Raw genomic sequence first — 16,522 nt, forward strand, 5'->3', positions numbered from 1 at the left:
GGTACTAAATAACAATCAGTTGGTGTTAACTAATGGATCACAAGCTTCAGCTTGTCTGAGTGACCCAATTCAGCATCCATTTAGCATCCAGCGAGGTTAAATGCTCTACTTAATACTTCCAGGTGGTGGTACATCTTCAGGCATGTAGGCCTTGCTTAGTTTTACCTCCTAGATCTGATTCTCATCAAACACTCTCCCCTGCACCCTAGCTTTTATCATGCCTTTCCCTACAACCACTGTAAAAAAACCAAAAAACCAAACCACTTATAGCTGTCAGATCTGACTTTGTCATGGATTTGAAAGACAACATTTAGCTTACTTACAGGGAAAGGACTTCAATGCTTAATTTCTTCTTAAATTTCTTATCCATACATAGCATACAATAATTTTTTTTTATTTTTTCAAAATAAAAGAATTTTCACTTACAGTTTCTCAAGTTTTTTCAGTGATGTGAGGTTCTCTATACATGAAATACAATTGTTTTGCAGGTACAGGTGTGTTAGATTTGAAGCAAAGCACAAGTTATGGATTTGTCTAATTTGGTTATCATACAAATACAGGACATTAAGATTTCTGCACAAAGAGAGGTCATCCTGGAAAAAAGAATAAAATGATTATATTCAGCTCCCTTATAATCAACTTCTGGAGCTTGTTATTTTTTGCTTTAGATTCAGTTCTGCTGTATGATCTATCTGTATATTTTCACCACTGACAAACACTAATTTTAATTCACCATTTGTAGTAAACATAATTAAACAACTGTCTCCTGGGGCAAAGACTGATTTTTCTTTTTAATGCTTTGCTGTATTGAAACTGAGAATCATGGCTCTCCCCAGTTTGTGAACAGGACTTAGTTTATGATCTCATTGTCTTCCCTGCCTTCTTCAAGTACATTTCAGGAAAATATCTGTTCAGTGGATTGCTGCCTCAAACAAACTGAAAGCTACTTTAATATGTCATTGGTGTAATGGAAAACAGTTTCTCGGTATAAAAACGTTGAATGTATTTTACTATATTTCCTTTTTTAAGATTTCACCAGAATCTGATGCTTCCTTGAAAGACATTCTTAAAAATAACCTGAAAATATATATAAAATTCTGCTAGAATATTTATATCAAAGTATTCCTAAGGCATCTGTCACCTTGGTATCTGAAGGCCTGTTCTCCTGCAACTGGGTCTTCATGGCAGACCCCTGCTCCTGGGCTTAGCTCTTTTAACTCCAATGGGACTCCATGAGGGTGCAGGTGTTTGCCTACATAGAATCCAGCCACAGGATCAGGGCGTAATACCTTTACGGTTCAAAACAGGGTTTAATGTTTTGTTTTTAAGAAATCCATCCCTGGTTTGAGTTTAGTTGCGCAGGGTCTAGCAATTTCAAAACACAGTCAGTATCTTGAGGGAAATCAGAACTAATCCAGGCCCCACTGAAATCTATGTCAAAACTCCCATCATTAAGTTGAAAAGGAGCAGGATAGATATCACAGTTTGCAGGTTTACTCTTTTAAAATTTAAGTACCATTATTTTTAAAATGGTTAGACCAAAGAGAGCAAATTCATTCACTAATGAAAGGTATAACTTGTGCAATTTTGGACAACCACCATAATGGTCCAAATGTATTAGCCTCATTAGCCTCACTTGACCTATATCCCATCCTGTTTCTCTCCTTCCCCTTCCCAACCTTCCTCCAAAATGCAGGGAATAAATCATAGGCAAGTGCAAAGAATTTGCTACAAGTTAACAACTCTTCCATAAGATTCCCAAGAGAAGAAAAAATAGCTGTTTAAAAACGAAAGTAGTCCTGTATTTTAGCACCAATTGAGATGATTACTGCCTCTTTAAAATAATGAAAAATCTGAGCTGCAGAGTTTCTGTTCCCCCCTTCCTCTCTTGGTCATTAATTAGTTACAGTACCTTTATTAGGTATTATTTGCATTGCAGCAATGCCAAAGGTCCTTAATTAGCATCAGTGCACTGGATAAACTTTACAGCTCACATTTTTCATGAACTTAATAAGGTGGCAAATGTCTCAAATTCAATTAAAATATAGTAAACTAATTTCATTTTTAAAACAATAACTATATATTTGCCTCTTCTATGGAATGTTACGAAATATATTTTAAACTTTAACCTTTCTTAAACTACAAAACATTGTTTAGCATATGAAAGGCAGAAAGCTACTGAGTGCATCTCTCTTCTTCAAAGTGCAATTGCTTTTATATACTTCTTTCTTTTAATAAAAAAATATTAGGTAAAATAGCTGATGTGCCCGATACATCCTTCCACTGTGCTGGATACATATGTTACACCCCCCATTTTCATGCAGTTAAAAATCCCAACTGACTTCAATGAGAGTTTTGCCTGCCTTAAGAAAGCAGAACAAGGCCAATAGTCAAGAACAATTTTGTTGGTCAGTGGGAATTATAAAACACTGAAGTATGTGAATATATGAAAGAACTACAGGTACTATCACAGCTTTAAGGTGTTTATGTTCCAAGTATCTGTACATTCCAAATTAATCTTATGTGCTGCCAAGTACACCCACGCTCTCCCAGAGTATCTATTTTTAAAAATTCAGCAATGCATGCTAAAATGTGTGTTTCCAAATAGACCTTTTACAAAATCTGGTCAATTATAATGTTTTAAAATATAATATTGGGATCAGCATTGTCTTCCTAAAAATTAACAAATAATCAAAAACAGCACTAAAACATCCTAAAACCCCAGCTATAAAACTGAGTTAAAATTAAAAGTAGTATTTTCATGATTTATGAAAAAGTCCTTACAATTGTATCAATATTTTTATCTGATAAGTTCAGGTGAGTTATCTTTCTCAGGTACTGTGCCAGGGATTCTTCTTTACGGTTTTTTTGATTGATGCTTTTAGCAACTAGATCCACAGTTAGTCGAACCATAATTCTGTAATTAGCCAAATTTTCACAGAAACTGTTTCGATATCACTACGAATTCCATATATTCTTGTAAGTGACTTTTCTAAAGTGCCTTCAAAATAAAATGAACAAATAAGATTACAGTGTTTTTAGACAGAAACTCTGGCAAAGTTAAAAAAATATATTTTACCAAAAATCTCATTAAAGTTTAATGTAATTTTCCCCGTGCAATTTCTTTCACATTTACTGCAAGGCATTTATGTATAATCAGAAGTCTCCTCTTTTATAATCAACTGCTCCGTCCTGGTTTTCATCTTCTTGTTTTTGAAATTTTTCCAAAAAATAAATGATTATATCACAATATTTTGTTTGTTGTTTCAGTGTGTTTTAGAGGCTTGCAACACCCATTTCTAGTCAATTTCATACTGAAGCAGTAGAAATCATTCCTGGCCACTTTTACATAAATAACTAATTACTGACAGTCCCTATCCTTAATTCAAAAGTACTTTTATCAGCAGTTAATCAATTTACACCAAACATAAGAAGCTTTAAGTATATCTGATATCCTCAAGGATTCAAAAACTTAACTCTAAATTTACATTTGTCTATTACTGGGGTTGGTGGCACGTCTTATCCTAACGATCAGGGGTTCTCAAACTACATTGCATCACAACCCCCTTCTGACAACAAAGTTATTATGTGACTGGGGGGTGGAACCCAAGCCCTGCCACCCTGGGTGGGGGGAGAGGGAGCTGGAGCCTGAGCCTCACTGCCTCAGGTGGGGGTTGAGCGCTCAGGCTTTAGTGTCAGCCCTGGGTCCCAGCAAGTCTAATGCTGGCCCTAGCGAATCCATTTTAGGGTCCTGACCACAGTTTGAGAACCACTGCTATAGATGCACCAATATGGAGTTGCACAATAGTTAACACAACTCTATAGTGCTGTTGGTGAGCACACAACTTTAAAGTGAGTAAAAATTTAATATCGAAAATGTGCCAAACCTAGTTTTATCACTTAAAACACTGATAAGCATGAAAATAAAATATTAAAAGACAGCTGCAGCCTAAATTCTTAGGGAGGATTGACCACATGCAAAGTCTAAAGTTCAACAGCTTTCAGTTGTACATGTACAAAACAACTTTATTTAGTTTTATTTAATGGGGAAAGTATACTTTTTTCCTGCTCACAATTCAAAATGGACTGAGCAGATTCTCCTTAAACTTTCCCCCACAATTTCACCAGTGCCCTGAGGCAAATCATGGAGAGCACAGTGTTACCAACTCCCATGAAATCTGTGGCTCTTCTTAAATCCCAGCTCCTGGATTCATGTGACTACATGAGAATTGAAGCTTTTTCTAAAAAAACCAAACAAAAAAATAAAAAATGTCTAGCTCTCATGGTTGTGGATCAAAGCTTGAAAATTTTTGGTGCCACACCCAAAGACACAGTACCAAGTCCACATTTATTGTTTTAAAAATCTTGTTATTTTTAAGCCAATATCATGATCAGCTCAGGACAGCAATACTAAGGGCAGGTCTACACTAAGGGCGGGGGTCGAACTAGGGTACGCAAGTTCAGCTACGTGAATAGCGTAGCTGAATTCGAAGTACCCTAGTTTGAACTACTCACCCGTCCAGACGCCGCGGAATCAAAGTCCGCGGCTCCAAGGTCGTCTCCGCCACCGCCGTTTGCAGCAGTGGAGTATCGGAGTCGACTGCGGCGCTTCCGGAGTTCGAACTATTGCGTCCAGATTAGACGCGATAGTTCGAACTCCGAGAAGTCGAACTCACCGCGTCGACCCGGCTGGTAAGTGTAGACTAGCCCTAAGAGTGTCACTGAAGAAATGAAGACTGAGAAACTAAGCAGCAGGTGAAACGCAAGGAGAGCATCTGATGCAACTTCAGTGCTTCCTGCTGATACAAGCTTCTCCCCATGCTCTATATGCATCAGGCCCTAATATGCCATGGAGCCACGCAGGGGTGCTGCAACTATTTTTATAGTGGGGATGCTAAGAGACATTGACCCAAACAGTAAACCGTGTATATAATGGAAACCACTTCAAGCCAGGGGGTAGTGCAGCACCCCACAGCCTAGTTCCAGCACCTAGGCTATGGAGCCACCCTGCAGCCTTCCCCACCCCATCATCCACAGTCCCCTTCTGCCTTCCCCCCACCCATCACTTCCCTGCTCCTTCCCGGCCCATCTAACCCAGTGTGATGGCAGCACCTCAGCCCACCCCCACCCATCTGTCACATCGACGGCTGCGCCTCCCCTGCCATCCTCCCGATCCCCGCCCTCCGATGGCAGTGCCGGTGCCCCCCTCTCCACCCCCAACCGACCTCCCCCACTCCGCCCCAGCGCCGCCGCCCCGCCCGTCACCCTAAGCTCCCAAGCGACGGCAGCACCCTCCCACCCGTCCCCTCCTGCGCTCGTGGCCGGTCGCCCCGCACCCCCGCGCCTACCACACGCACCGCCCCCCGCTGGCCGACCAGCGCCAGTCTCTGTGCGGGATGTGACGGAACCGTGCGCGGCTTCTCGAGCCGTCTAGTTCAGGGCCGGTTGCTAGGGTGACAGAACGCCAGCCGCAGAGGCTGCCGGGTGGACGCCTGGACGGTTCCTCCGCCCGCAGGAGTGGGCGGGGCTACAATCCTGCCTCTCGCCGCCTCATCTGTCGCGGAGGATAACTCGCGCGCATGCGCACTGGAGTCGAGAGCGCCTGGGGTTCCGCGTGAGGCTGGGGCCTGACCCTCCAAACGGGGAGAGACACTTGCCCAGTCTCCGTCCTCCCAGGGCTGCTGGTTGGGCCGCTTGCTCCCAGCCCCTGGCAGGAAAAGGCGCGGAACGGCAGCTCCTGTGCGAGCTTCCACCGGCAGCCTGCGGGCAGCTGCTCCCCCGGCGCTGGTTGTTCAGAGCCTGCTGCTGCGGCTGGGCCGCGTGCGCTCAGCCCGCCCTGGCGGTGGCTGTAGCCCCTGAGCAGGCCCAGGACTCGGGCCACACGCTTATGCCAGATGCACGTAGAGCGCATAGCTGGGGCAGGCTGGGAGAGCGGACACGGTTACAAAATAAAATTAAGAAAAACCAAAGCAGGAGCCTGTTCTGGCAGCCACACTGTGGTAGAAGTTCAGGAACCTCGAGTGAAATGCCCTCCCTCCCCCATTCCAGGCAGCAAACTAGTGTCTGCTGTAGGGTGACCCGGTGTCTCATTTTCAACTGGAACAATGGACCCTGGTGGCTCTGGTCAGCTCCACCAACTGGGCCATTAAAAGTCCAGTTGGTGGTGCTGCAGAGCTAAGGCAGGCTACTCCCTGCCTCTCCTGGCTCTGCGCAGCACCCTGCAAGCAGCCAGCAGGTCTGGGTCCTAGGCAGGTAGGTGGGTGACACAAGACTCCATGCACTGCCCCCACCCCAAGCACCTCCTCCACACTCCCATTGGCTAGAAACCATGGCCAATGGGAGCTGCGGGGGCAGTGCCTGTGGGCAAAGGCAGCGCATGGAGCTGCCTGCCGTGCCCCCACCTAGGCGCTGGATCTGCTTGCTGCTTCTGGGGTGCAGTGAGGAGTAAGGACAGGCAGGAAGCCTGCCTTAGCCCCCACACTGTGCCACTGATTGGGAGCTGCTGGAGGTAAGCCCATGCCCCAACTCCCCACCCCAGAACCTCCACCCCCAGATGGAGCCCTCAACCCCTGCACTCCAACTCCCAGCCCAGAGCCCCCTCCCACACCCTTAACCCCTCTGCCCCATCCCCTGGAGCCCCAGCTGAAGCCTGCACCCCAACCCGCAGCCCAGTGAAAGTGAGAGAGGGTGGGGGGAATGTAGTGGGTGGGGGGCAGGGCCTTGTGGAAGGGGTGGGGAAGAGGGTGTGGCCTCAGGGAAGGGACAGGGCTAGAGCAGTGGTTCCCAAACTTTAACAACTTGTGAACCTCTTTCACTAAAATATCAAGTCTTGCGAACCCCCTCCTAAAAATGAATATTTCCAGGGATTTTCTCCTTCACTGGAGTATAAATAATAAAAGTAGTGATCTTGGAAATATAAAATTTATTTTTATGACATGCTTATTACACACTATTTATTATTATTATTATTTATCATTACAGTATTTGTATTACATTATGAAATGGCAACACTCTTCCAAGATCTCACTTTTGTAGCTTGTATCACTTTGAATAAGCCTATTATAAGACAAAGCTCCTATGTTTCATCAAGGAGCATCAGATGTAAAACAGCAGGAAGGACTATAACAATGTTTAAAAGGGGACTGGATAAATTCATGGTGGCTAAGTCCATAAATGGCTATTAGGATGGATGGGAATGGTGTCCCCCTAGCCTCTCATCAGGGGGGGGGATGATGGGGGAGAGGAGAGATCATTTCATTCATTTGCCTGTTGTTCACTCTCAGGGGCACCACCTGGCTGCACACTCGGTAGAGAGACAGACTGGCTAGATGGACCTTTGGTCTGACCCGGTACGGCCTTTCTTATGTTCTTATGTTCTTATGTTCTTATAGGTATTTAAGAAGCCAACTCAGTTCCTCCTACACAAGCATTCAGGTCTTGAGCAGTCCAGGCAAACACCGCATGTTACAACAAAGCTTAAACTTGTTCTTGATAATAATTTAAAAAACAATACTAGCTGCCTATTTAATTTTAAAAACAGCAAAAAATATCCACCTCCCTTTCCATTTCTTATAAGGAGTCTTGAAGTTTAAATCTCAGTGTGATAGATATGCTTGCTTTGATCTGGTTAGCTCTTGGAAGTCCTGGGGCTCCTCTGGGCTGCTGGCCCAGTGCTGCCTGGGGTCCCTAGGGACAGAACTGTCCACCATTAGGGAATTTTTTCCTGAGAACCCCCTGTAACATTTCGTGAAACCCCAGGGGGTCACGAACTCCAGTTTGGGAACCACTGGGCTAATGTGTTTGGTTTTGTGCCATTAGAAAGTTGGCAAACCTAGTCTGCTGTAGCAAATGCTATTAAACATATTCTGGCTGTGATAAATTGTAAAATAGGCAGACAAAAGTGCACTTAAAAGATCTGACGGTGTCACAGCTGCTAGCTTCAGGGATGTGCATGTTTGGTAGCTGAAGGATTTTGTTTAATAACTTAGTTTTCTCAGTTTGACATGTCTTCCCATAGCTGGCAACTGTAACTAGTCATAGAAAAGACAAAAGTGCACTTAGAAGTACCCCAAGACAGTGGTTTTCAACCTTTTTTTCATTTGCAGACCCTCACATATTTTCAGATGGAGGTGCATACACATTTGGAAATCTTAGACATAGTCTGTGCGGACCCTGCAGGGGTCCACAGGTCACAAGTTGAAAACCACTGCCTTAAGATGTTGAAGCAGCACCAATATGGTAGAAGTTAAGGATCCTATGGCATTTTACATAAAATGGGTGACAAGCTCAGGGTCCCAACCACCATTACCTCTGTCAGCAAATCCATTTTTGCTATATCAACAGCACTTAGGTATATTCTATTGGTATTTAACACTAAAAAAGAGCAAACACCAACTATAAACTCAAGGAATAGAATTTATACTCACAAATAACCTGCTGATACAGAGACATGAGTACTAAGCCATATTTACATTATAGAGATATTTCACTGTAATTTCTCAAAAATATGCATAATATAAATTAAAAGCATGACTGCTGCTGTACAGCATGCATTCAACAACCACTTATAGTCTCTTGCTTTCCAGTTGATTCTCCACAGATTTATCTGAAGTGGTACACTTAAGTTATGAAAGAAAGAGAAGCAAAGTAGAAAGGAGCATAATTGTGGTTTCTGAAAGTCAGGGAATCCGCTAGTCCCCTCCTCCACCACAAACATTAAATATTAAGAATAGTTGCTTCTAATAATAATAAAGCAAATTTTCTAAGGTCTAGAAGACTCAACAATTTTTTGAACCCCCAATTGTTGGTCAGCTGTCAACACAAACTAACAAAAGACAATGTTTAAAAGAGGTCATACACTATTTATTTTTATTCCTTTGTAGATCTCTCTAAAGATTCTGGGGCTGAGTTTTCCCATGTGTAACATGCACTGGCATGAAGCTTAATACTTTGTCCAACCAAACATTCCTTAAGGAACAGGCCAAAGCAGAGGGGAAGGAGGCCAGGTAGTGGGGTACCCAATAGGTATGCACATCTCAAAGAACCACAGTCAATGCATAAAGTGAGTAACCTCAACTTCCCTATGCATTCTCCATTTCAGGTGACTTCTGAGCAGTATTCCCAGATGCAAGAGAAAGCTTCAGAATAGAGTCCAGAAGTAAAGACAGTATTGCAGAACCAAAGTGCTGCATTGGATCTGACAGTATGGGTCAAGGCCTAATGTTTCTCAAACAGACGTAGGTCAGGGGTTTGTTACAGGAGTGGGTGGGTGAGATTCTGTGGCCTGCGTTGTACAGGAGGTCAGACTAGATGATCATAATGGTCCCTTCAGACCTTAAAGTCTATGAGTCTATATGTATTGAAGCCCATGTAGCAGCCCTACATATTTCAGATACTGGTACACTCTTCAGTAGTGTAGTAGATGTTGCCTGCAATCTGGTTGAATGTGCTATCTTTCTTTGGGGGCCAAGGGGAGGGGATGAATGCCCGCAGCATCATAGCAAGTGATAATACACCCACATATCCATCTCAATAGTCTCTGAGTAGAGATCGAGGATCCTGTGGATCTATCCGCAAAGGAAACAAAGAGGCTAAGTGACTTCCTAAATTGCTTGGTCCTATCTAAGTAGAACGCCAATGCCCTTCTAACATCCAAGGTATGTAAACAGGATTCCTGTAGAGAACTATGTGGCTTTGGGAAAAACACTTGTAGATGAATGGATTGATTCAGGAGCTTGGATGACAGTTGGACACATAGGTGAAGAAGATAAGGGTAGTCCGGAGATTGGGGTCTCGGTACCAAGAGATGCTCAGTACCTTTGAGGAATGGGGATTCCGGTTCATCTGTTATTAAGAGTTGCTTAGTATATCTGAACTGCTGTGGTACCAAATAGGGGATTGGTACTGATGCAGAAGCCAAGGCCACTGCGTATGGAGGTGGGGCATACTGAAGTAGATGCTGATGGTGTCTGGTGCCATTGCTTGCTTGGTGCCAAAAGTGCTGCATGCCTGGGTACCAACAGGTAGGCTGAACTTGATGATGCCAGTCTCGAGTGTTTGTGCTTGCCTTCCTTGCTGGTAGAAAGTACTGAGGCCCTATCAGACCCATGTCTCTCTTTTGTGCTCTGGGACTTTATGGACTCGCTGGTGCTGCAGGAGGAGTCCTTCAAATCATCAGTACCAAATTGAGAGGTTGAGGCTTCGTAGACCATAGGTCTCACCAGGGACCTGGACTTTTTTGAAACTGGCTCCTTAAGGTGAGAGTCCATGCCACTCTTTTTGGAAACCTTCACTGAAGCCTCCAAAGTCTTAGGTTTCTTAGGGGAAGCCTGCACTGAGATGCTGGATCTGCCCAGCGACAGATGTGCAGGGTGTCTCCTGGCCAGACTCAGAAGTTGGCCAAAGGGAGCATTCCATCATAAACAGAGATTAAACTCAGACTGCTATTCTTTGCTCTGGATTTGAGGTGTTACCCTGGGAAATGGATTTTGGGGTGTGCTTCAAATAACCTACCTATCACCCCCCTCAGTCTGTCCTGCTGAGGTTTCTGAGATTGATAAGGAAACACTAAAAAGACACAGATATAACCTTCCAATAAAATTATTGACACAGGTGGTATTATTTTCCTTAATAAAGTATCTTTTTATTAATGTAACTAATAATCTCTACTACAATATAATCTAAAAGTAAAAATCAGAGACAAATCCTTTATTTCAGAGTAGCAGCCGTGTTAGTCCGTATCCGCAAAAAGAACAGGAGTACTTGTGGCACCTTAGAGACTAACAAATTTATTTCAGCATGCAATAGCATACAGTTTAAATGATTCTAAGCAGTGTGCTTTGCTACAGGTAGCCAGTCTGTGCTGACAGCAGTTCTTAGCTTATTCTTTTGAGTTTTACATAGATAAATTACAATGAAGACATACACACACATTTCAAGCATATACAGTGCCTAATACTATACTAAAACTATGCTACACTATATGTTATAAAATAACTTGCTTCCTCTTCTGATTATTTGTAGAGGTTGTGGAAGTTGCCGGTGCTTGCAGCTGTTGCTGCTCCTGGATCCCTCTCTCTCCTCAGCAATACTCTTTTCAGAATTAAACTGGTGTTTTTTCTTCTAGAGCGATAAACAACGGTTGGGAGTTATTCTGTCCAGCAAGTCTTCTGTCGTCTTGGGCAGCTTTCCGATATCTCTCTCAGCTGTCTCATTCAATTGCTTTATATATACTCGTGGGGGGAATTCTGCACCAAAAAAATTAAAAATTTTGCAAAATTCTGCATATTTTATTTGTAAAAATAACACAATATAATTACACTAGCTTCAATTATTTTGGTAATTTATTTAAAAATACCTGTCAGCAAGTATGTCTGTAACAATACACACAACAAAAAAGATTCAGAAAATGTTTTTTGACAAATAGATTCCTTACTAGGCATATTAATACAGAACTCTGAGTAACAATTCATTTAAACTACAATACAGAATATTTTCTGCACCCCTCAGAAGCAGTGCAAAGGCTTGGGGGAGTCAGGGGTAATGGAGGAGCTGAGGGAGAGGGAAGTAATTGCTGGGAAGGAGCCTGGGTGTGAACTTGGAGGGTTGCTGGGTCTGAGTGGGAAAAGTATAGAACAGGGGCTTTTTTTTGGGTGGGGTGGGGATTGTTAAGGAGTCCAGTGCCGGATTATGACATTCTGAGGCCCTAAACTATGTCAAGTGTAAGAGGCCCCATACCATAAAACAAATGAATTAATTATTTTCACAGAAAGGATATTGAATATATAAACACGAAAGCTTTATACACCTCTACCCCGATATAACGCTATCCTCGGGAGCCAAAAAATCTTACCGCGTTATAGGTGAAACCGCATTATATCAAACTTGTTTGGATCCGCCAGAGTGCACAGCCCTGCCCCCCTGGAGCGCTACTTTACCACATTATATCCGAATTCACGTTATATCGGGTCACATTATATCAGGATAGAGGTGTATTTGCGTATATACAAAGGTGAAGTTGTAAAAATAGAATAATAATCTAAAACACGTCTTGCAATATGCCTGTTTGCGTTATAAAATAGTTTCAAATTAACATATTTTCATCTATGATTTCTTAATTAGTAGATATGAAAACTTTATATCTACAGCAATACAAAAGCAGTTACAGTTACACAGACCAGCTTACTTCATGGAAGCAGTACATCCTGCAGTATGTCTGTTTGCACATCACATCAATTTTAACACTGAAATTTAAGTATCAGAGGGGTAGCCGTGTTAGTCTGGTTCTGTAGAAGCAGCAAAGAATCCTGTGGCACCTTATAGACTAACAGACGTTTTGCAGCATGAGCTTTCGTAGTCTATAAGGTGCCACAGGATTCTTTGCTGCTTCTACTGAAATTTAAAATACTTTCTTTTATGAGTTTTGGAGAGCAAAGTCATTGATGATGTCTTCACATGATAAGCTATGGAGTTTGTCTCTTTCGATGCACAGAATGCTTAGGGCAAATAGCTTTTCTTGCAGTATTGTTGTCTGCAGTTCATTCTTGATATATTTCAGTTGCGAAAATGACCTTTCTCCTGAGCAGTTTGTTAGCATTAGATTAAAAAAAAGCTGCAAAATCACTTAAAAAACCAGTAAAAAATATATATAATAAATATTGAGATTTTATATAACTATTCAACTATTAATATATGTATGCCGAAAACCTGTGTTATTTTACCAGGATATTTCTGTGAAAGTTAGTGCTATTTTGTCTATGTTCTCATAGGAAAACAAGAGAGGATATGTAATTTTGTTTACACCATGAATAAGGAAAATTATCTTTCTTTTCATATGAATAGATGAAGAAACTTTTGATTAATTTTGTTAGGGAAATACAAAGTTTATCCAGACTATATATTTACAAATGTTTATTCTGATTTTATTTTCACTACGAAACAGTGAATTGTTCTGATTTTTCTTTTGTCATACTATAAAAATACAATATATTATGCATATGATATGTGATTTATAAGTCTATATAAGAATTTTTACATAGCATACTACCTATAATAAAATATTATCTTGTGTGCTCCAAACCCACCAAGCAGAAAATCCCAGTCTTTTTTCTAGGCAGACATCTCTGCTAGTGTTTGCTTCTCTATCCTTTGTCTTCCCCCAGGACTACTAATTAATCTCGAATAAACACCTGGGACACACAGAGTGACAACAAACTATATGCTCAAAGAATTTATCAGAAAGAAGACTGGTAATCTCTAGACAGGCATTGAGAAAGTGAGAAAAACTAGCCTATTTTCAAGCAAATATAATGAATATTTAATAGCCTATAAATCATATATGCACATAGTTTGAAATAACTTGCTCACCAAGTACTCAGAATATTTTGATATATATATCTTCCTTCACTTCTCTCAAAACCCTCTGTTTATCCTTTTGTCAGCACTCTCTGATATTTGTCAGCACTCTCTGAAGGTTCCCAAAACTGACGGAGGGAAACCAACACAAATTTATCCTCCTCAAGATCCACTTGACACAAGTACCTAAAACAATCACTTTCAAACTCAGTCATGTGAAGCATGGATAGACATGAAGCAGAAAGTGGCATGCATACTAAAATACACAATTGTACATATGTACAGATCAAAAGAAGAAAACACTCTAACACTTAAGAAAACAATACATGATGTCACTCCTAGGATGAGTCCCATAGGAGTATGAGCTTGTCAGGATTGCTTAATGACACTGCCATCTCCAACCTCACATTTTTCCTGATTTTATCAGCAGTGAGATTATTTATTTATTTAAATAAGTTATGAAGGCATGGTCAGAATTTTACCAGTAGCAGCTGGCCAACAAAACGCTGCCTTAGGAAACTGATAGCAGACTTATAGAAAAACTAATTTTACAAGTGCAATTATCATTTTTTTCTCAGCCCCGGCCTCCCACCTGTCAATAATGAACAATTATTGAAGGGTAAGGGTATTTGTGTAGCCAGATGTGTATATTTTTGTCATAGTTGAACAAAAATGTCTATTATTTAGAGAGAATCTTCTTTTTCCCATATCTCCTTTATTTATCAACCAATTTTGATAAAATCTGAAATGGAGTCATTTTTTTCTTTTTTAGAGGCCCCTCATAATAGCACCATAGATTCATAGACTCTAGGACTGGAAGGGACCTCGAGAGGTCATCGAGTCCAGTCCCCTGCCCTCATGGCAGGACCAAATACTGTCTAGACCATCCCTGATAGACATTTATGTAACCTACTCTTAAATATCTCCAGAGATGGAGATTCCACAACCTCTCTAGGCAGTTTATTCCAGTGTTTAACCACCCTGACAGTTAGGAACTTTTTCCTAATGTCCAACCTAAACCTCCCTTGCTGCAGCTTAAGCCCATTGCTTCTTGTTCTATCCTTAGAGGCTAAGGTGAACAAGTTTTCTCCCTCATCCTGGTGACACCCTTTTAGATACCTGAAAACTGCTATCATGTCCCCTCTCAGTCTTCTCTTTTCCAAACTAAACAAACCCAGTTCTTTCAGCCTTCCTTCATAGGTCATGTTCTCAAGACCTTTAATCATTCTTGTTGCTCTTCTCTGGACCCTCTCCAATTTCTCCACATCTTTCTTGAAATGCGGTGCCCAGAACTGGACACAATACTCCAGTTGAGGCCTAACCAACGCAGAGTAGAGCGGAAGAATGACTTCTCGTGTCTTGCTCACAACACACCTGTTAATGCATCACAGAATCACGTTTGCTTTTTTTGCAACAGCATCACACTGTTGACTCATATTTAGCTTGTGGTCCACTATAACCCCTAGATCCCTTTCTGCCATACTCCTTCCTAGACAGTCTCTTCCCATTCTGTATGTGTGAAACTGATTGTTCCTTCCTAAGTGGAGCACTTTGCATTTGTCTTTATTAAACTTCATCCAGTTTACCTCAGACCATTTCTCCAATTTGTCCAGATCATTTTGAATTATGACCCTGTCCTCCAAAGCAGTTGCAGTCCCTCCCAGTTTGGTATCATCTGCAAACTTAATAAGCTTACTTTCTATGCCAACATCTAAGTCATTGATGAAGATACTGAACAGAGCCGGTCCCAAAACAGACCCCTGCGGAACCCCACTAGTTATACCTTTCCAGCAGGATTGGGAACCATTAATAACTACTCTCTGAGTACGGTTATCCAGCCAGTTATGCACCCACCTTATAGTAGCCCCATCTAAATTGTATTTGCCTAGTTTATCGATAAGAATATCATGCGAGACTGTATCAAATGCCTTACTAAAGTCTAGGTGTACCACATCCACCACTTCTCCCTTATCCACAAGACTCGTTATCCTATCAAAGAAAGCTATCAGATTGGTTTGACACGATTTGTTCTTTACAAATCCATGCTGGCTATTCCCTATCACCTTACCACCTTCCAAGTGTTTGCAGATGATTTCCTTAATTACTTGCTCCATTATCTTCCCTGGCACAGAAGTTAAACTAACTGGTCTGTAGTTTCCTGGGTTCTTTTTATTTCCCTTTTTATAGATAGGCACTATATTTGCCCTTTTCCAGTCTTCTGGAATCTCTCCCGTCTCCCATGATTTTCCAAAGATAATAGCTAGAGGCTCAGATACCTCCTCTATTAGCTCCTTGAGTATTCTAGGATGCATTTCATCAGGCCCTGGTGACTTGCAGGCTCTAACTTTTCTAAGTGATTTTTAACTTGTTCTTTTTTTATTTTATCTTCTAAACCTACTCCCTTTCCATTAGCATTCACTATGTTAGGCATTCCTTCAGACTTCTCAGTTAAGACCGAAACAAAGAAGTCATTAAGCATCTCTGCCATTTCCAAGTTTCCTGTTACTGTTTCTCCCTCCTCACTGAGCAGTGGACCTACCCTGTCCTTGGTCTTCCTCTTGCTTCTAATGTATCGATAAAAAGTCTTCTTGTTTCCCTTTATCCCTGTAGCTAGTTTGAGCTCATTTTATGCCTTTGCCTTTCTAATCTTGCCCCTGCATTCCTGTGTTGTTTGCCTATATTCATCCTTTGTAATCTGTCCTAGTTTCCATTTTTTTATATGACTCCTTTTTATTTTTTAGATCATGCAAGATCTCGTGGTTAAGCCAAGCTGGTCTTTTGCCACATTTTCTATCTTTCCTACCCAGCGGAATAGCTTGCTTTTGGGCCCTTAATAGTGTCCCTTTGAAAAACTGCCAACTCTCCTCAGTTGTTTTTCCCCTCAGTCTTGATTCCCAAGGGACCTTACCTGTCAGCTCTCTGACCTTACCAAAATCCGCCTTCCTGAAATCCATTGTCTCTATTTTGCTGTACTCCCTTCTACCCTTCCTTAGAATTGCAAACTCTATGATTTCATGATCACTTTCACCCAAGCTGCCTTCCACTTTCCAATTCTCAACGCGTTCCTCCCTATTTGTTAAAATCAAGTCTAGAACAGCTTCCCCCTTAGTAGCTTTTTCAACCTTCTGAAATAAAAAGTTGTCTGCAATGCAGTCCAAGAACTTATTGG

General features: G+C 41.7%; 1 protein-coding gene and 1 long non-coding RNA gene across 17 annotated transcripts in view; both read right to left on the reverse strand.

Moving 5' to 3' along the window:
- Positions 1–5,493, reverse strand: part of PPP1R42 (protein phosphatase 1 regulatory subunit 42) — a 54,000-nt gene extending 48,507 nt beyond the window's left edge. For 12 of the 16 annotated variants that reach the window (XM_039524936.1, XM_039524950.1, XM_039524945.1 and 9 more), the window contains exons 1-3: positions 5,349–5,480; positions 2,785–3,001; positions 427–593 (exon numbers count right to left, since the gene is read on the reverse strand). In XM_039524936.1, coding sequence (XP_039380870.1) covers positions 427–593; positions 2,785–2,913 — 296 coding nt within the window. In that variant the 5' untranslated portion in view covers positions 2,914–3,001; positions 5,349–5,480. Of the gene's footprint in view, positions 1–426; positions 594–1,141; positions 1,290–2,784; positions 3,002–4,073; positions 4,093–5,348 lie in introns of those variants that run through there. The other 4 variants (XM_039524937.1, XM_039524949.1, XM_039524938.1 and 1 more) reach the window with 4 other exon arrangements.
- Positions 5,494–10,839: 5,346 nt separating this feature from the next.
- Positions 10,840–14,536, reverse strand: LOC120398872. Its single transcript, XR_005594760.1, has 3 exons — positions 14,473–14,536; positions 13,366–13,481; positions 10,840–11,246 (listed from the first exon to the last, which is right to left on the reverse strand). It is a non-coding gene; the product is annotated as an uncharacterized LOC120398872 (long non-coding RNA).
- Between the last annotated feature and the right edge of the window lie 1,986 nt (positions 14,537–16,522).

Source organism: Mauremys reevesii, linkage group 2 (genome assembly GCF_016161935.1).
Source record: "Mauremys reevesii isolate NIE-2019 linkage group 2, ASM1616193v1, whole genome shotgun sequence".
Lineage (NCBI taxonomy): Eukaryota > Metazoa > Chordata > Testudines > Geoemydidae > Mauremys > Mauremys reevesii.